The 21,288-nt window shown below is 41.7% G+C and overlaps 1 protein-coding gene across 30 annotated transcripts in view; it reads left to right on the forward strand.

The window, feature by feature from the left end:
• NDRG3 (NDRG family member 3) overlaps positions 1–21,288 on the forward strand; it is a 63,093-nt gene that overhangs the window by 27,596 nt on the left and 14,209 nt on the right. For 23 of the 30 annotated variants that reach the window (XM_086331983.1, XM_086331976.1, XM_086331989.1 and 20 more), the window contains 6 exons: positions 6,646–6,751; positions 7,780–7,900; positions 9,692–9,754; positions 10,995–11,055; positions 12,052–12,138; positions 13,823–13,879. In XM_086331983.1, the coding sequence (XP_086188109.1) occupies positions 6,646–6,751; positions 7,780–7,900; positions 9,692–9,754; positions 10,995–11,055; positions 12,052–12,138; positions 13,823–13,879 (495 nt within the window). Of the gene's footprint in view, positions 1–811; positions 904–6,645; positions 6,752–7,779; positions 7,901–9,691; positions 9,755–10,994; positions 11,056–12,051; positions 12,139–13,822; positions 13,880–21,288 lie in introns of all 30 variants that reach the window. The other 7 variants (XM_086332000.1, XM_086332003.1, XM_086332004.1 and 4 more) reach the window with 1 other exon arrangement.

Genomic DNA, 21,288 nt, shown 5'->3' on the forward strand with positions numbered 1-21,288 from the left:
GTTTATTTACAATGTTGTGTTAATTACTGCTGTGTTGGTTTCATTTTGCTGATTTGGGGGGGGGCGGGTAAAGGAGAAATTGATTATTAAGTTCTAAGGATATAGTTGACTTTATTTTCATTTGCAGAGAAAAAAGAACCTTATAGATTCTAAGGCCTTTGTATCACCACCCCCAATCTCAGTTCCCTTTCCCTGTCACTATTTCTCTGACAAGCTGTGTCACAGCATGGGCCTGATGGCTACCAAAGCCCCAAATTCATGTCCTTTCAGCTTAGCAGCCTCACTGCCGAGAGAATATCTTTACCTATAACTTGATAGAAAAGGCCAGGGGAGGAGTCTTGTTGGTTCGGCATGGGTCATGTGTGTGGGGGTCACACTCTCAAACTTGGACTGCTACCGTGGCCAAAGATTGGGGTGTTTGAATTGGCCAAATCTGTTCCTCTTCCTATCTGGACTAGACAGTCCATATTCTGAAGGTGTTCTGGGCTATATTGCATGTAGGTTAGTCATTCACTCTCTTTTTCCTCATTGTTTACTAAGGCTGTTTGAAGAAGATATTGGATTTGGCTTTGAAAAAGATAGGAAAAGACAGATTTTATCTTGACATATTGCAAAAAGAGCTTTCAAATGAAGAGCATGATTTGTGAGAGTTCTGAGAGTGTGGGTAGCTGGAAAATAAAAGTAGACGTCTGAAAGAATGTTGAGTTAACTAGGCTGAAGGATGTGAGAGGTAAAAGGGGAGAGAACTGAGGCTGAAATTAGGGAAAACATATTACAGAAGTTTAAAAAGGAAAATGTCATTTACTTGTAGGCAGAAGGCTGAATAATTGTGGAGACAGATTCTTTTACTATGGGATTAAATGAAGTCATGCAAATGAACTTTATACCACTATCCAGGATAAGGTAATGGGGTATTATATTAAAATTTCCTTTGTAATAAATAACAAAAACTATACCCAGGGATCGTAGAGAGGTCTGCTTATTAGAAACAGAATAAAATTCATACTAATATGAATGTTGATATTTCTAGAAGTATGTTGTCCTACAAGTTTGCCTAAACTGTTTCAGACTGGCCAGGGAGAAGCAGCAGCATTAACAGGCATGATGTGGTCAAAGTTTAAATTCTCAGAGAGGTATAACACGTCAGATTGTATAACTGGTGATAGCACATTGAGCTGAAGGAAAAGGACTTAGAAAAATAGGTGAATATTGGTTATTATCAATTAATGGTAATAACCTAAACTCTTATTAAAGTCTTAAAAAGATAATCTGTCTACATCTTTGATTAAGAGGGAGAGGCAGCCCAGGATGGAGAAGTGTGTTGGGGACCAGTATAATCTCAGGCTGTTTTATAAGCCTGGAGAATAAGGGATCATACTTAAGAGGTGCATAGCCTTGGAGGTGGTAAGTAATCAGAGTGCTGGGAAGATCTATGACCAGAGCCTACTAGGCACTCTATTGTGCAGTCACACCCTCTAGAATGCTGGGGCGAGTGGCGGGGTCACTAGAGAAACAGCCTGTGCAGCGGGTGATAGTTGACTAAAGTGGAAAGGTGGCACAGCACCACCCCTGCCTGACCATTGAATCAGCTCCACAGCCAGAGTCTCTGCACACTCAGCTCCAGGCAGAGACTTGTTCAAGCCATTCCCACAGAAGGTCACAAAGGATATATTTACGGGTCCACATGGAGGTGAGTGTCTCCTTTCTTTCCATATTTCTTTGAAAATGAAGAGTAACCCTATGAGATACTGGTAACCAAGGGTTGCTCCAGTGGGGCAACAAGATTGACAGATAGAGCCCAGGAGATAGGGGCTGAGATCTCCCTCAAAAGTTGAAATTTTGCGAGTCAACTTTAACTCTGAATTTCATCCAGATTATGAAATGGTGACAAGAGTAATTGCTTTGCCCTATTGCCTTGTCTGCTTTTAATATGTCCTGTTTTGCCCCATCTGTTATAGCTCCCTTTTCATATCATCTGAACTTCCCTGACAGCTTGCTATCCCCCACCCCTTCACTCCACACCCACCTCCCGCCTTTCCTGCACACACTATCCCCATTAATTATCAGATCTTGGGAGGTCCTGCTAACCCCCAGGGCCAAAGTATAAATTGTTTTTTACTCATTTCTCAACATAGCTGAGACCAAGCTGGAATACTTAAGCAAGACTGTACTAAAGGCTTGGATATGACAGAAAGAAGGCTCCAGCAACTAGATTGTTGGATGACTGGTTGTTGCCCATTCTCTTTAGTTTGGATTCTCCTGTCGTGTCACTCCTCTGGCAGAGGCTGGCTTCTCCCTCTCTCTTTACTCTTTCTCCAGAAGTAAGACATGACAGAGGTCAAAGCCTCCTTAAATTCACTTTCAGAATAGGTCACTGCCCAGAAGGAATCAAGTCTAAAGTTAATGTATGTTCCTTCTCCAAGTTTTTGCACTTTAAATATATGTATATAAACATATGCAGTCTATGCAATGTTGCTTTTTAAAGAAATCTGCATATGTAAATCATATGTCATATACAAATCCTTCTGTGCTTCTATTCAGCATTGTTTTTTCAAGATTTTCTCTGTGTATTAATGCTTATAGTTCTAGTTCATTCATTTTTATCTGTATCTCATTATGTGAATATGTCATAATTCCATTTTCAATTTCCTTATACATGACTGTTTATAGACTGCTTTCAGTTTTTTGATGTTATAAATAAGGCTGCAGTGTGTATGTGTATATGTACATATACATATATATATATCTGCATATCTTTTTGTGTGTTTGAGTATGTTTGAGAATTGCCTTAGATTATACCTAAAAGTAAAACTGCTGTAGGGTACACATTGCTTAACTTTGCTCGAAATTACCAAATTATTCTCCAGAGTAGCTGTTCTTGGTTACTGCCTACCAACAGTGTATGAAAGTTCTTGTTTCTCTACACCTTGGCTGACAGCATTATATGACTTAAATTTTTTTGCCATTCTGGTATATATGAAATTACATCTTATTGAATTTAATTTGCACTTTTCTGTCTGCTAATAGAGTTAATATCTTCCTCGTTGATTTTCTTTAAGAGCATCCTATTTATTTCTTTCACAGTACTGATCACAAGCTGTTGTTATGGTTGGTTGGTTGGTTGGTTTTTTTGTCTGCCTCCGAGGCAGTGGCACCCCACTCCAGTACTCTTGCCTGGAAAATCGCATGGACGGAGGGGCCTGGTGGGCTGCAGTCCATGGGGTCGCTTAGGGTCGGACACAACTGAGCGACTTCACTTTCCCTTTTCACTTTCATGCATTGGAGAAGGAAATGGCAACCCACTCCAGTGTTCTTGCCTGGAGAAACCCAGGGACGGGGGAGCCTGGTGGGCTGCCGTCTGTGGGGTCATACAGAGTCAGACACGACTGAAGTGACTTAGCAGCAGCAGCAGTAGCATGTAGAGCATAATCTCTGTGAGAGCAGGGGTCACGCCTCTCTTGCTCACTGTTTTGTGCCCAGAGCTCAGCCCAGGGTCTGGTAGTAGGAGTTCAGTAGATGCATAGTTGTTTAGTGAATGAGCCTGGTGGAGAGGTTCCTCACTAAGTCTGACACTGTGTGTTAGTCTCTCAGTCATGTCTGATTGTATGTGACCCCATGGACTGTAGCCCACCAGGTTCCTTTGTCCATGGAATTCTCCAGGTGAGAATACTGGAGTGAGTTGTCATTCCCTTTCCCAGGAAGTCTGACATTTACCACACAAGAAATGCTCATACAGCAACAGGAATTTGTGTCTCTATGTTCCTCCATCTAAACCCTATACTTAATTTCATAACCAGTTCACAGGACCTGATTCTCTCCTTCATTTCTTGTTTCCCTTTTTTAAGCCTTTGAATAGGAGGTAGCAAGCAGTAATAGAGAAGAGCAGAAATACTGAGTCATCTGTGGTTTGATTTGATAGAGATATCTGCTCCAGCCTGGGACCTATAATTTGAGATGCACTGATGTTCAACTAGTGTAAGATTGGTCTCTGCCGTACATGAGTGAAGAAACCAAGGCTCTGTTGAGGTTTATTGTTAGGTTGGAAGACCTTTGCCTTTGTTGGGATTCTTACTCACAGTTTATTTCATCTACTGTAAGACTTACTGAGATAGGTAAAGACTTTGTCAGCAAAATTCAGTAGGCTAGGCATGATAATGTATTTTTAAGAAACATAGACATTGAAGAAGACTAGAATAAATTTCAGTTACTTTTCCTACAGAGTCTTTATTTTCCACCCAGTCACTCTTAGCACTATCCCAGCACCTCTGACTGCATCTTGTCCTGGCTTAGTCTGACACTGTTTCCACTGTTTCCCCATCTATTTCCATGAAGTGATGGGACCGGATGCCATGATCTTTGTTTTCTGAATGTTGAGCTTTAAGCCAACTTTTTCACTCTACACTTTCACTTTCATCAAAAGGCTTTTTAGTTCCTCTTCACTTTCTGCCATAAGAGTGGTGTCATCTGCATATCTGAGGTTATTGATATTTCTCCCGGCAATCTTGATTCCCGCTTGTGTTTCTTCCAGTCCAGCATTTCTCATGATGTACTCTGCATATAAGTTAAATAAGCAGGGTGATAATATACAGCCTAGATGTACTCCTTTTCCTATCTGGAACCAGTCTGTTGTTCCATGTCCAGTTCTAACTATTGTTTCCTGACCTGCATACGGGTTTCTCAAGAGGCAGGTCAGGTGGTCTGGTATTCCCATCTCTTTCAGAATTTCCCACAGTTTATTGTGATCCACACAGTCAAAGGCTTTGGCATAGTTAATAAAGCAGAAATAGATGTTTTTCTGGAACTCTCTTGCTTTTTCCATGATCCAGCGGATATTGGCAATTTGATCTCTGGTTCCTCTGCCTTTTCTAAAACCAGCTTAAACATCAGGAAGTTCACGGTTCACGTATTGCTGAAGCCCGGCTTGGAGAATTTTGAGCATTACTTTACTAGCATGTGAGATGAGTGCAATTGTGCGGTAGTTTGAGCATTCTTTGGCATTGCCTTTCTTTGGGATTGGAATGAAAACTGACCTTTTCCAGTCCTGTGGCCACTGCTGAGTTTTACAAATTTGCTGGCATATTGAGTGCATCACTTCATGGGAAATAGATGGGGAAACAGTGAAAACAGTGTCAGACTTTATTTTTGGGGGCTCCAAAATCACTGCAGATGGTGACTGCAGCCATGAAATTAAAAGACGCTTACTCCTTGGAAGGAAAGTCATGACCAACCTAGATAGCATATTGAAAAGCAGAGACATTACTTTGCCAACAAAGGTCCGTCTAGTCAAGGCTATGGTTTTTCCAGTGGTCATATATGGATGTGAGAGTTGGACTGTGAAGAAGGCTGAGCGCCGAAAAATTGATGCTTTTGAACCGTGGTGTTGGAGAAGACTCTTGAGAGTCCCTTGGACTGCAAGGAGATCCAACCAGTCCATTCTGAAGGAGATCAGCCCTGGGGTTTCTTTGGAGGGAATGATGTTAAAGCTGAAACTCCAGTACTTTGGCCACCTCATGTGAAAGTTGACTTATTGGAAAAGATTCTGATGCTGGGAGGGATTGGGGGCAGGAGGAGAAGGGGACGACAGAGGATGAGATGGCTGGGTGGCATCACTGACTCGATGGACGTGAGTCTGAGTGAACTCCAGGAGTTTGTGATGGACAGGGAGGCCTGGTGTGCTGCTATTCATGGGGTCGCAAAGAGTCGGACACAACTGAGCGACTGAACTTAACTGACTGAACTGAGCTGCGCTCTGACTACATCTTAAATTTTACTCATTGCCTTGGATATGATCCTTTGGGATACAAGGAACAAACCCACCCAAATAGCTTAAACCAGAGGCAGTCCGGAGATGTCTCAGAACTTAATGGCATACACAGTTGGAATCAGGAATCAGAACAGTAGAAATGCTTATTATACACAGTTGGAATCAGTAATCAGAGCAGTAGAAATGCTTATTATAAGCTCCCAAGTTTACTTCTCTTTTCAAGAGAAGAACCAAACTAAGGATGGAATCTCTTAGTCCCAATTACACATTCTTAAGAAAGGGCTTAGCATGGACCAAATGTTCACCGGACTCCAGTGAACCATAACCATAAGGTTACAGTCTGCAAGCCAGGTGGCCAAGAGCCTTCCCTGTGCTGTATGGATGGCACAGAAGGGCAACTCCCAGGGAACGGGAGAGATTTGAGATAGTCACACTCATAGGTGCTACTGAATTTATCAGTTGCTGCACATGCATTTAGAGGATCTGAAACCTCTGCCTTTTTACCTAGCAGCTTCTTCATATCTTCTGCTTCCTTCACTTACCTTTCTCCAGGTCTTTCCTGGCTTCTTATTCAACTTGCTGATCTCACCATAGCCATTTGTGAATATATTCTCAGCAGATACCCTGGCTTCCCCCACTTAAGAAAGTGAGCTTTGTAGATAAGGTGCATTTTTTCTTCATTTGTTTGTCTGTTTATCTGGAAGGAATTAAAAAATAGGACTATCCTATGTAACATAGCATCTCTCTAGTAGGCTTATGGTTCAGTGATGTGTCCTGCCCCAACTAGTGGGAAATAGTGGTGAATTCAGGTATCGTGAAACTTCAGCAGCCTGGGCAGTGCATCCTGCCCTTGCTGAGACCTTTACGTTCTCTTGTTACAGGAACATGACATAGAAACAGCTCACGGTATGGTCCACGTCACTATCAGAGGCCTGCCGAAGGGAAACAGACCGGTCATTCTAACATACCATGACATTGGCCTCAATCGTATGTATTTGATTTTATACCGTTCCTTTTTGTTATAACACATAATCTTTGTATATTTTTTAAAAACACAGAAGAAACCCCAGTATTCTAATAGAACATAGGTTTTCTCCTCTCTGCCTTATCCTCGTTGCTACTTGTGTTAATGGCAGAATTGAAGTTCCTGGGAAGTATGCAGCTAAGTGCATTTTGGGGAATACTGGGATTTTATCTCATTTTGTGTCACATCTGCTAAAGGGCTGAAGATTATATGATAGACTGGTTAAGAAAGTAGGGTTGAAGTCAGTTGTTTGTTTTTTTAATTAATACTCTGGGTTTTTTCATATTTCAGATTAGAAAATTCAGAATTTGAGCTTAACTTTGTTATGAGCCCTTCAATGAGTTAGTAGAAGTATCCTTGCTATAGCCTTTCCCTGATGACTCTAAATGGACCTTTCTAGGTGGTAACATAAGATTCTGGCCCTAGCCCCGGGTCCACGGAATCTGCATTACATGTGTTTCTTTCACACTCCTCTGGCTATCAGAGGTGACCTGCATTTGAAGTTACAATCTAGTGCTGGAGCTTTTGAAAAGGAATTTAAGCAGTAGAAGTTGAAGCAGTAACCCTCCCTGCACCTTAGCAGTTTTGCCATGTGAGAAGTTTTCCACATGGTGAATGTAAGCAACAAGAAACTCACTTTAGCCAGGCCTCCTGGGATATGGTCAGTATCTCTGTATCAGGTAGGGAATAAGATACATGAAAAATGACAGTGTTATGGGTATAAGATTGTTTTGTGAAACACCAGGATTGGCTTCCACTCTGTAGATGTTCTGTAGAATTGAGGACTAATTAAATGTTCTTTTCAAGCCGTTGAGACGTCTGGTAGTCAGCCTTTAGGGCAGCTTGAGTCAGACAGTTGTTCAGATACTTGATTCTAGTGAAATAGTGATTTAAAAGGAGTAAGAGAGGACGATGATATGGAATTGATTGAATAGAGGAAAAGTGAGACGAAATGAAGAGCTTGTGACTTTCAAATGTTTTGTTGTTACAGACAAATCCTGTTTCAATGCGTTCTTTAACTTTGAGGACATGCAGGAGATCACCCAGCACTTTGCTGTCTGTCATGTGGATGCCCCAGGCCAGCAGGAAGGTGCACCCTCCTTCCCAACTGGGTAAGGCCACAAGCAAGACCCTTCTGGAAAACAGGCACTCAGAGAGCAAAGCTCCAGTGGGAGCACTAGCCATGTGCTTCCCTCCAAGCTGGTTTTAGCACAGCCTGCAGGTTATACTTAACCAACCGTCCAGTTGCTTTCTCTCCTCACTCTGGGAGAACTGTCATGGACAGTCTATTCAGGAAGACTATATGTTTTCCCATATCCAGGATTGGCCCTCCATAAATGGAAGCCAATCACAAGACAGTCATGTCTGGAACACCCACTTCTTACTGTCTTCTGTCTGTCCCTTTCTTCATCTGTTTTAAACCTGTCATTTTTCCCCCTCGTGGAACTCGCAACTCCCTTTAGACCCAAAACTCAGATTTCTCTGAGCTTCCTGAGAGCACCTCGCCAGCCTGATCTTCAGTCCGGTGACAGGAATTTGAATATCAGTGTAATCATTTATTCAGAGAAGCTGCAGCGTCAGGTAGACGTGCGTTTGACCAAACATGCACGTGGAGCTCTCAGCCTCATCTGCTTTGCGTGGCGGAGCTCCAGTCTCCCTGACTCTTCCCTGGACAGTGTAATTATGGAGGAGACCTTGGGGGAGGAGTGAAACCACAAGCTGTGGAATGCTCATCCTTCCCCTCTTTGCTTATCTTCAGAGCTGCCTTTGCCAGTGATTGCTGTGAAGTAGACCGTTGCAGACAAATAGCAGCTAACATTTACACCGTACTCAAGACAGTAATCTTGAACATTGCGTTACATTCTTAACCCATTTAATGCTTAAAACCCTATGGGATAGGTTTACTATTATTCCCATTTTACAGGTGAGGATACTAAGGTCCAAAGATATTATGTACTTTGTCCAAGCCTACATAACAAATAAGTAGCAGAGCTGGGATTTTAACGCAGGCAGTCTGGCTCCAGAATCTGTTATTCACTATGTCCAAGCCATTTCTGTCCCTTAAACACAAACTGGCCAGTGACCAGTTTATATCCAGCAAAATTTAGACACAGTTCCTTTTTTCTGTTTTATGCACAAATGGTTCAAAAGCATGCCAGTGCTTGAAGTGTTTCAAGCAGAGGCAGGCTGACATCTCTGTCAAATGTAGAGCAGAACTGCCACATATGTAGGAAGCTGTCTTAAGATCTCTTTCATCTTTGATGCTGCAGTTTATGTGGACACTCCCTACTTTTCTTGGATTCTTGGTCTGAGTCAGTTTTGGGCTTGCTTGACCATCTTAGGATCCAGTGACTTAGATCAGGAACCAAATTCAAAAGCAAATAATAAAGTAGCTGGGTTATTCTATGCCTAAGTGAAACAAATCAGCCTTCATGATAAGAGCCCAGGATTTGTGACCAAGCGCCCTAGGCCCAGTAAATGTTTGTTTACTATTGCGCTTAGCTGCCTAAACATAAGCAGCAAGCCAAAAGCCACTTCCTGAGTTGACTCTTAACTGGTAGAAGTTTACTGAACCTGAACCCCAATTGAAGTAGTTATTTGGGGATTAGAAATACCTAAGAACTCTGCAGGCTTCCCTTGTGGCTCAGCTGGTAACGAGTCCGCCTGCAATGCAGGAGACCAAGATTTGATCCCTGGATTGGGAATATCCCCTGGAGAAGGGAAAGGCTACCCACTCCGGTATTCTGGCCTGGAGAATTCCATGGACTAGTCCATGGGGTCTCAAAGAGTTGGACACGACTGAGCGACTTTCACTTTCAAGAACTCTGTACTTTTCTAATTGTTCTAGTAATTGGGAATTGTTGAGTGCATTCCAATTCAGGAGGTATCCTTCTGGATTTCAGGTACCAGTACCCAACCATGGATGAGCTGGCCGAAATGCTGCCTCCTGTTCTCACCCACTTAAAGTGAGTTCATTCTGTAGTTCTTCCATGTGGTTTTTGTTTTTCAAAAAAACACTTTTTTTTGCTATGTGTCTGATCTGGGCGCTATGATGGTAATCAAAACAGTATGGTCACTACCCTTATGGAGTGTGAAGCTTACATTTTGTTATGGAAAATAATTAACAACAGGGAAACAAACAAATAGTCACGACTTACATTGCTGTAGAAGAAATCAGTAGGGATGTGTGATAGAGAATAAAAGCAGGCTCTACCAAATACGGCTAACTGAGGAATACCTCTCTAAGGAGTCCTTTAGGTTAAGACCTGGAGGGTAAAAAGGAGTTACCTAAATAGAGAGCCAGGACAAGAGGATTCCAGACGGAAGGAATATGTCCAAAAGGCCTGACCCAAGTGAACAAGTGGGAGAAAAGCATAAGGTGATATTTGAGAACTAAAACAAGAACCAGATTACACAGATCTGACAGATCAGGTGAGACTTCGGGATTTTATTCAAAAGGCAAAGAAAAACACTGAAGAGTTTTATGCAGGGGAGTGTATCTGATTTAGTCTTTTAAAATGATCACTCTAAATATGTAAACTGCACATCAATAAAGCTGTTTGCATTCTTCTTTTAATTACTCTAAAGACTTCCCTAGCAATCCAGTGGTTAAGATTCCATGCTTCCAACACTAGGGGCATGGGTTCGATCCCTCGTCATGAAACTTAAGATCCTGCATGCTGCATGGCACAGCCAAAGATAAGTAAATTAAACACTGCCAAAAGGAACCTTTAAAAAAAAAAAAAAGATTAGCTGTGGAGAGAATCTCCACAGGTTTAAAGAGGGGTAAAAGAGAAAAAGCAGGGGACCAGTTAAACTATTACAACAATCAGGCAAGTGATGTTGATAGCTTGGCACTAGATGCCTCCCAGAGGATGGAATGGAGGAGAAGGCAGATGGAAGGACTGTGAAGGTGACTATAGGACTTGCTGATGGGTTGGGTGTGGAGGTGATAGGAGAGTGAGCTGTCAAGGATGACTCCCATGTTTTAGTCATACTTCACATAATCTTTAAAATCAACTTAGAAGTCATCATATCCTTGTTTTATAGATAGGGAACCCAGGCTTGGGAAGTTAATGAAACCTAACCAAATTCTCCATCTAGTAAGCATCAGAGCCAGATTTGAATCCAGTTGTATTTTTCCCATTATGCCATGCTCCCTTCAGATGAGTTAACCCTATTCATATTGGTGTATTCCATTTACAGTCTGAAAAGCATCATTGGGATTGGGGTTGGAGCTGGAGCTTACATCCTCAGCAGATTTGCAGTAAGTACATGGAGGATTAGTCTCAACACCCTTAAGGCACTGCCTAGGTCACAGCTCTTACTGCTGTGTTAAATGAGAAGGAACTGTCATGGATCTTATGTCTGTTTTTCTATAAATTGTGTCCACAGATACTAGTTTGTATAAAGCCTTGCTTTGTACTTCTAGCACCTAAAAACATAAGAGATGCGGGCAGGATATCATCAATAAAAAATAACTCTCAGAGAACATTTAAAGTGGAATTTCTTACAGCCATTAAAATTTTATAAGACGAGCTTATGATACATAATTTACATATATTATAACCTTAACAAAGAGGTTAGAATACAGATGCAGGTAAAAGTTTGTCATAGGCATAGGAAAGAACTGGAAGAAAACATACCAAAATGCTAAGATTGATGATGTGTAATTAGATAATAATGAGATTTTTTTTCCTGCTCTTCATTATTTCTGTTTTATCACATTTTCTATAATGAGCGTAATCAGAGGGGAAAAAGTAAGCTGGGAAGTTTTTAGTTTACATAGAAATGTTCTTACTGATTTTTCCAAATGCCTCCTGGGTGATAGGACAATCTTCTGAGGGTGGTATTACCTCTTCATGTGGTAACAAAACAAGAAGTTGCTATTGAGGACAGTCTAAGCTTTAACAGCCCCTTATGTCATGTAGTCCCAAGGGTACTGCCCAGGAGGGTAGACCCACCCTGAGCTAAACAGCTGTGGAGATAGCTGTGGACATCCTCTGCTGTGGAAATAAAAACCATCTCCCCCATAGATCCTTGCAAGGCAAGGTCATTTGATGGCAGTTTAGGAAGCTGGTTTTTCTACATGCTGAGTTAGATTTATGGAGCTGTTTTTCTAAATATCCTCCCTAGCACCTCTCTGACCTTTTTTTAAAATCTGAGACATCCATGCCTAGGAAGAGTTGACTAACTACACTCCAGTAGTTTTAGAAGAAGCTGAAAATGGGGCTCTCATGCTGTTGTCTTTGTCTCGTTTCAGCTCAATCACCCAGAGCTTGTGGAAGGTCTTGTGCTCATTAACGTTGACCCTTGTGCTAAAGGCTGGATTGACTGGGCAGCTTCCAAAGTAAGACCAAACAGTATCCATTGGCTCATCCCTTAGTCCCTTCTCAAAATGGCTTATCTGTTTATTTTATTTTTTCATTCATACAGTTAAGGGCAAGAAGTCTTAAATATACAGCTTGATATGAATATTTACACATGTAATCACCACTCAGTCAATATACAGAATATTTCCAACTTTGGTCTTAATGCTTCCTCCCTTTCCCAAAAAGGAACCATTATTCTGGTTTCTGTCACCATAGATTGATTTTGTATATTCAGAATAATGGAAGGTGTGTGCTTTCATATCTTGCTGCTTTCATTCATCATTGTCTGTGAGTCTCAGTCATGAATGGAATACTATGCAACTGAAAAATTATGGGTTTTTTTGTTGTAGGGAAATGAGAAAATTCTCATGCTTAAGAAACAATAAAATTTTTAAAAATACATATATGCATAAGAAAAGAAGGAAAATGCTACTAATAGTTACATCTTTGGTTGGTAGCATTAAAGACAATTCTTATTTTTATTTTATATATTCTATATTTTCCTAATTTTGCTTTGCTTTTATAGTTATTTTAAAATATTAAGCTGTTCCATCTACCAGCAGACCAGATTCTGAAAAGTTTATCTATTCTTCCCCACCTTTAACTTCCAGAGAAATGATGTATTTCCTAGCTTTGGATGAAATACATTAACATTGCTTTTGCCAGATATTATGGAAATTCTTTCTTACAGCTGACTTCAAATTTGTTCTAATTCCTATCTAGTATGTGGGTACATTAAAACTTAAATGAACACTCTTAATAACGTGATGAATATTAAATAGGTTATTAAATGATGAAATGAAATAGGTTATTAGTTGTAATTATCTTTAATTTACAACCTGTGGATCATTGATAACCCAGGTGAAGATTTCTGGGCTTCTTTCTTACTCCGTCTTTCTGGGACTACCTGATCCTGCTCCACCCATATCCGCGTCTGTCTGCCTTATCTCATCTTCTCCATCTCCACCCCCAACTCAGTACTTTACCTCTGTGCCAAGTCCACAGTAGGAACTGAGCTTAAAATCAACAGAGAAGGTTTAAGGGAAATCAGCAACATAATGTGAGTTGGAAATTTTTCTGAAAATAGACTAACAGGCTGCAGATCTACACAGATTGATGCATTTATTAGACGGTGATGTGCATAGCTTTGACGTGGGGAAAATTAAAAGAAAAGCTTTCAAAACGCCAGAACATTCTGTAAACATAGCAGTTTCCTCCCACTCCTTGAAATGAGGATAGCAAAAACTAGAGGAAAGAAAAAAAAATTGCTTTTTCTTTTGGATGACTTGGGAGTAGTTGTAAGTCTATCTTATTAAGCATAAACCCAGTGTAAATGCAGAAACACAGGTAGAAATTAAGTAGCTATAGCAGTGAGCTCTGAGTCCCACGTTCTCAAAGAAGTAACAGCCAGCATTTCTTCTAGCCACCTATTTCAAAGTGGGCCATATTATTACCCTAGAAGGAAGGTTTTGTTTTTTCCTGACTTCTTTCTTGTTCTCAGATTTCTTGGGACCACCATCTCACGAAAATGTGTGACACTGAGTTGTGTTTTTTGTGTTTTTAAGCTTAGCATATTTATAAGGAAGTGCACTAATAAAGTGGACAGATTGATAAAATTTTACCCATGCTCACTCTCTTGACACAAAGTTTTTATCTTTTTAGCTCTCAGGCTTGACAACCAACGTTGTGGACATTATTTTGTCTCATCACTTTGGGCAGGTAAGCGCCTTTTCCAGCCAGGAGAGGGGTGTGTTTATTGGCTTTTGTGTAAAGTCTTATTCACCTCAGGAAAGAAAGGGTTCCCTGGAACTCACTTGATTCCAGTGGGTTAACACTTTCAGTGCCGTGGGAGATGCACATGTCGCCCACCAAAGGCCAGTCTTAGGGGAGGGCATTAACTCAGTGCCACCCGGCTCTTGGCGTTTAGAGAGATGAGAGAAGGCAGCTCCCACCCTGCCCCCAACCCGTTCCCTGTAAGCCGCATGCCATCTGTTCCTGTTTGACGACATCACGTGCCTCACCAAGCTTCTTCAGAGCCAGGATGAGGTCTGGAAAGAAGGGTTGCACAGAAATAGAGATTTCAGAGAAAATAAAAAACAAACCAAAAGACACCACAAATGTTAGTGCTAAAAGAACCTTTTGTTCAAATCCCATGTCTTTCTGGTAAAGAAACTGAAGTCTATAGAGGAAATAACAATTATGTGGATAGCTGTTAGGTGAAAGAGGTCAGGACCCCAGTCCTCTTTTCAGAGAGAAAGTTGAGTAACAGAGAATTCCTGTCCCAATTACAGTGTGTTTTTTCTTACATTACCAAAGAATTCTCAGACACCAGCTGGATGTCCTGTAGCTCAGCTCGATGACACGGTCTACCTGAGTATTGGTCAGATCCCGCAGATTAGAGCTGAGTGCCAGTCACTGAGCCACCACCACTGCTCACCCTCCCCCGACTTCAGCCCCTCCAGGTGGTCACCTGTGCTTCTGACCAACCAGCTATAGATCAGAGGTTCCAATAGCCCCCTCCTTGGGTCCAATTTGTTCTCTAGAGCTGCTCACAGAGAAACACTATATTTACCAGACTGGCTTATTATAAAAGGACCTAACTCAGGAACAGCTGAGTGAGAGAGATGCACAGAGCAGTTGTATGGAAAGGGGCAGGGAGCTCCCCTGTCCTCTGGAATGCCCTAGTCTCCCAGAGTGGCCATGCACTCCCCAACCTGGAGGCCCTCCCACACCTGTCTTTTGGGGCGTTATGGTGGCTTTGTTACAGACACGTGATTATGTGGCAGTCAATTCAATATTCACCTCCTTTACCCCCCCAACCCCGGAGAGAAGGGCAGGGTAGGGTTGAAAGTTCCAGCCCGCTACTCACAGGGACTGGTTCCATGTAGAAGTTACTTAGGGGCTTTCCTAAAATCCCATCATTAACCAAAAAAAGATTCTTTATCAGTGTCATCGCGAGGTTTTACAAAGCTCTGTGCCAGGAGGGGAATGAAGACCAAGTATATATTTCTTGCTATAAATGACAGCATCACAGGTGACCTATGAAGGAGGGAGGGAATGAATGAGCAATGAGCATGGAGAGCTGTGAGGTGTCTGGAGTTGGGGTGAAAACTCTAAGTAGGAGTAATGCATGCTCAACTGTTGCCTGTGTATTAAAGGAAAATGGTCACTGTGGAGAAAATTAACATTTACTGAGTACTCATTCTGTGTAAAGTACTTTGACAAGTACCTTTTAGGCACAAAAAGGTGGTTCTATTAAACTTATGGAAAAACTGAGGGCCAGAGAGGGAACATAACTTGCTACAGTTGTCCAGCTAGCAAGTGATCTGAATCCAAATCAGGCTCACTCCAAAATCCATAGTTTTTTCTTTCATTGAGATTGTATTTCAGCAAAATTACAAATTCACATATATATATTTTTAACATTTAAAAAATTTTATTTATTTTTGGCTGTGCTGGGTCTCTGTTGCTTTGTGCGGGCTTCCTCTGGTTACAGTGAGTGGGAGCTAGTTTGATGTGGTGCACGGGCTTCTCATTGTGGTGGATTCCCTTGCCGAAGCATGGACTTCAGTAGTTGAAGCACACAGGCTTAGTTTTGCAGCATGTGGCATCTTCCCAGACCAGGGATCAAACCCGTGTCCTCTGCATTGGCAGGTGGATTCTTATCAGTTGTGCCGCCAGGGAAGTCCTCACATACATTTTAGAGCACAGGAGTTCTGCAGGGCTTAATACAAAGAATCTGTTACTCACCCCATTTCTGCCTCTTAGAGGTAACCACTTTAAATCTTTTAGCAGATTCTTTGGGTTTTGCCTCATTAATTAAGGTATTATTTATATATAATAAAGGACACAAATCATAAATACATCTCAGTGACCTTATATACATATACTCATGTCTGTCCATCCTAAGTCACTTTAGTCACGTCTGACTCTTTGTGACCCTATGGAGCCTGGCAGGCTCCTCTGTCCATGGGAGTCTCCAGGCAAGAATACTGGAGTGGGTTGCCATTCCCTTCTCCAGGGCATCTTCCTGACCAGGGACTGAATCCGAATCCCTTGTGTCTCCTGCGTTGGCAGGCAAGTTCTTTACCACTAGCACCACCTGGGAAGCCCATTCTCTCATGTGACCGCCACCGAATCAAGATGGGGAACATTTCTGTCATCTCAAGAAGGTTCCCTCGTGCCCTTTCCTAATCACTAATTCCCCTCCCCAAACAAGTATTCACTGTTCTGTTACCTCTATAGATTATCTTGCCTGTTCTTGAACTTCATATAAATGTAATTACATAGTGTACACTCTAATGGGCCCAGCTTCTTTTGCTCAGTATAGTCTTTGAGATTCGAACTTGTCTTCCTATGTATCAGTAGTTCATTCTTAGATTCTGTGTAGCAGTCCATTGTTATATGTCATGAATGTTCCTATGAGCATTTGGGTTATTTCCAATATTTTGCTTTTGTTTTGCTATTATGAATAAAGCTTCTGTGGACAGTCTTCAGTCAGTTCAGTTCAGTCGCTCAGTCATGTCTGACTGTTTGCGACCCCATGGACTGCAACATGCCAGGCTTCCCTATCCTTCACCAACTCCCAGAGATTTCTCAAACTCATGTCCATCGAGTCAGTGATGCCATCCAACCATCTCATCCTCTGTTGTCCCCTTCTCCTTGTGCCTTCAGTCTTTCCCAGAATCAGGGTTTTTTCCAGTGACTCAGTTCTTTACATCAGGTGGCCAAAGTGTTGGAATTTCAGCTTCAGCATCAGTCCGTCTAATGAATATTCAGGACTGATTTCCTTTAGGATTGACTGGTTTGATCTCCTTGCAGTCCAAGGGGCTCTCAAGAGGCTTCTCCAACACCCTAGTTCCAAAGCATCCATTCTTCGGTGCTCAGCTTTCTTTATGGTCCAGCTCTCACATCCATACATGACTATTGGAAAAACCATAGCTTTGACTAGACAGACTTTTGTCAGCAAAGTAATGTCTCTGCTTTTTAATATGCTATCTAGGTTGGTCATAGCTTTTGTTCGATTGAAGAAAAAACTTTTCTTCCGTGAACATTCTTACATGTGTCTTTTTGGACATAAATGTCCATGTGTCCTTGCCTCTATCTCTCTAAACATGCATGTATTTCCACCTGTTGGTTTTTCAGTTGTAGGCATTATCTTTGGCATTCCATTATGAAAGATGATTTCTCATATTCACACATACACCCATGCCATGACCCTCGTTTATGTTCTCTACTACTCCATCCTTCCAATATAACATGCTTTGGATTAGATAAATTTTCAGCATTTATACTAGCATGTAAATGTTATTCAGAGCTGAGCCGTGACAGATTTCTTTTTCTGTACATTTCTCCTTTACCAAGTGACAGTGTTAGAATTTTTAAATAAAGGATTCCAGGGGGACACTGTAGGGTGATAGTGGCAGGAGCACAGCCTTTTTTATTTATTTTTTCTTTTTGCTGCACTGCACGAGGGGCTTTTGTTCAGGGATTGAACTCTCACCCCTACAGTGAAAACACAGGCTTAAACTGGACTGCCAAGGACACTCCTGTTCTGCCTTTTAAAAATATTTAAGCACAAGAGTCAAGACTTGCCATACAGAAGATCTGGTGACACTCATCTCAGCCTCCTTCAGGTCACACTTTCTCCATCTTATGGGTTTTTCCAGGGTCCAGTCAGGGGACAGAAGCTACATGCTTTGAGTAGAGAAAATTTCATGTAATACATCAATTAGTAGAAGGTGGCTTACTTCTTCAAGAGGTGAAAAAGGACTTTGAGGTGTCCAAAAGTAGCAGGTGGAAAAACAGCAGCTACTCCTAGGCTGAGGGGAGGAGAAGCAGGGGCGGGGACAGAGAATATGATGGTTGGATGGAATCACCAACTCAACGGACATGAATTTGGGCAAACTCCAAGAGGTAGTGAAGGACAGGGAAGCTTGGTGTGCTGCAGTGCGTGGGGTTGCAAAGAGTTGGATACGACTTAGCTACTGAACGACTCTTAGTCCAAGGGAATGTGGACACTGAAGGAACTGAGGACTTAGTTGAGCCCCCACCAGCACACCTAAGAGACGCCTGTTCATGGGAGGAATGGTTTCCACAGAAAGCACAGCTGGCCAGCTGTGAAGAAACTTGCCCAGAGGGTAAGGGCCCTAATTTGTCCACAGAGCCATTCACCAGATGGGGGAGACAGTTGTCCAAAATAAGGTCTGAACAGCTGCAGAAGCTACAGAAACTGCAGTTGGATGGGAAGAACCTGAGCCTAGAATGTGGTGACAGCTAGTCTATGAGAATTCTTAAGACCTTGGGCCAGTGGCTCCTGTGCTAAATTTTAAACAAAGGACTGGCAAACAGAGAATGTTTTTATTTTTTGCCTGTGCTGGGTCTTTGTTGCTTAGTGTAGGCTCTTCACTGGGGCTCACAGGCTTTCTCTAGTTTCCGCTCACAGGTTTAATTGCCCCACGGCATTTGGGATCCTGGTTTCCTCAGGGATTGAACCCACATACCCTGCTTTGGAAGGCGGGTTCTTAATTGCTTGACCTTCAGGGAAGTCCCTGTCTTATACCTTTTCTTTTTTTTACTATTTATTTATCTGGCTGCTTCGAGTCTTAGTTGTGGCCTGTGGGATCTTTGTTACATCCTGCAGATCTTTTGTCCCGGCATGTGGACTCTGCATGTAGCACACAGACTTTGTTGCTCCTTGGCGTGCGGGATTCTAGTTCCCTGACAGGGATCGACCACCTCCCCTGCATTGCAAGGCAGATTCTTAACCACTGGAACACCAGCAAAGTCTCTCTCTTAACTTTCTTAATGGTGTCCTTTGAAGCACAGTTTTTATTTATTTTATTTATTTGGGTTTAACCTAATGAAAGTATCTTTTTGTTTTGTTTTATTTCATTTTTATTGGGGTATAGTGTTGATATACAATGTTGTGGTAGTTTCAGGTATACAGCGAAGTGAATCTTGTTACATACATGTATCTATGTATCCACTCTTTTTTAGATTCTTTTCCCATACAGCCTATTACAGAGTATTGAGTAGAGTTCCCTGTGCTATACAGTAGGTCTTTATTAGTTACCTATTTTATATACTCCAATACTTTGGCCACCTCATGCGAAGAGTTGACTCATTGGAAAAGACCCTGATGCTGGGAGGGTTTGGGGGCAGGAGGAGAAGGGGACAATAGAGGATGAGATGGCTGGATGGCATCACCAACTCAATGGACATGAGTTTGGGTGAACTCCGAGAGTTTGTGATGGACAGGGAGGCCTGGTGTGCTGTGATTCGTGGGGTCGCAAAGAGTCGGACACGACTGAGTGACTGAACTGAACTTTATATATAATAGAAGTGTGTGTGTCAGTCCCAGTCTTCCAATTTATCTGTTCGCCATGCCTTGCCCCTGGTAACCAGTTTATTTTCTACATGAAACACAAAAGGTTTTAATTTTGATGAAGTCCAGGCTGTTTTTTCTCTTGTTGCTTGTACTTTTGGTGTTACGTCTAAGAAACCATCACTTAATCCAAAGTCATGAAGATTTACAACTATCCTTTCTCTTTAGAGTGTTACAGTTATAGCTCTTAATATTTAGGTCTATGGTCTATTTTGAGATAATTTTTTGTACTTAGTGTGAAGTTGGAGTCTAACTCCATTCCTTTGAAAATCCAATTTTCCTAGTACCATTAAAAAAAAGACTTTTCTTTGTCCAATGAGTTGTCTGGGTTCCCTTGTTGAAAACTAGTTGGCCATAAATGTAAGGATTTATTTTGGAAGGCTCATTTTTATCTCCCTGATATTTGTCTGGCCTTATGCCATATCACAAAAGGCCTTCCCAGGTGGTACAGTGGTAAAGAACTGCCTGCCAGTGCAGGAGATGCAAGAGACACCATTTTGATCCCTGGGTTGGGAAGACCCTGTGGAGAAGGAAATGGCAACCCGCTCCAGTATTCTTGCCTAGAAAATTCCATGGACAGAGAAGCCTGGCGGGCTACAGTGCATGGGGCTGCAAAGAGTTGAACAGAGTTGGGCAAATGAGCACGCACATACACACATACCCATACCACAGTATCTTGAAAACTATAATGATTTCGGTAAAGTAAGAACATCCTCACAATATATACATGTTGTGTGTTTAATTAAAAATGTGTGCAGCCACAGACAAGAGGTTGTCACAAGGCTGATGAGTTCATTTAAAATTTAAACAAGTGAGTGCATGTATTACTCTTACTGCTTTGAAATGGAAGCATGTAAGGTTTCTATACATTAATAATCTCATCTTCACTAATGAAAATACAACGATAACCCCTTTTTATCTGTCAGATTAGCAGAAGTCAAAAAGAGTGATCATTTGTACTAGCAAGGGTGTGGGGAAACAGTATGAATAAATGAGAAGGCCCCATATGTCCTGATAAGGAGTGACCTCAGTGCAGAATAGTATGTCTAGCACACTACAGTTTGTGTTCTAAAGAAATGTGAGTGATGGTGTGCAATTTACACAGAACAGCTTTTCCTCGGGTGTTCCATTAGCACTTAAGCCAGTTTTACCCCTTTTATACCAGTGTTACCTCTGCCCCTTTTTTATCTCAAACTTCTGCTCAAGTTCCTCTTCAGACTTTCAAGGGGAAACTGTAGAGGTCATTTCATCTCTGATTGCGATGCGGTTCATTTGTTGTCCACTTATCTTCATATCTTCAGCATTTATCAAGTTTCCTTGGAATGGCTCCAGTGCCCTTCGTTTCAGGGACACTGTGATTCAGTTATTCTTGGCTCACTTTCCCCATGTAGCAGTGAGAATACTCACACAAGCTCTCCTTACCTCGGTTTCTCCACAAGGCTTGCTGGTGGTGACCTTTGCATACTGCTTCAGATTAACTGACTCTCTCACTACCCTGATACATTTTTTTCCTCCAGTGTAAACCCTTTTCCTTCTGCTTAAAACTGTCCATATTTACTGGTGTATGTGTGTGTCCATATATGTACATATATACTTACATATACAAAAATCTGGCAACTGGTTCTAGTGGCCTCCGAGAAGGCCAGCAAGATAAGGATCATTCGGTATGGGTAGTAAGGAGGGAGATTTTCTTTTTACTGATACACTCTTGTTTCTCTTGAATTTTATACAGGGCTTATAG

Source organism: Bos grunniens, chromosome 13 (assembly GCF_055505025.1).
Source record: "Bos grunniens cultivar Pamir isolate PY7600 chromosome 13, Bosgru_T2T1.0, whole genome shotgun sequence".
Lineage (NCBI taxonomy): Eukaryota > Metazoa > Chordata > Mammalia > Artiodactyla > Bovidae > Bos > Bos grunniens.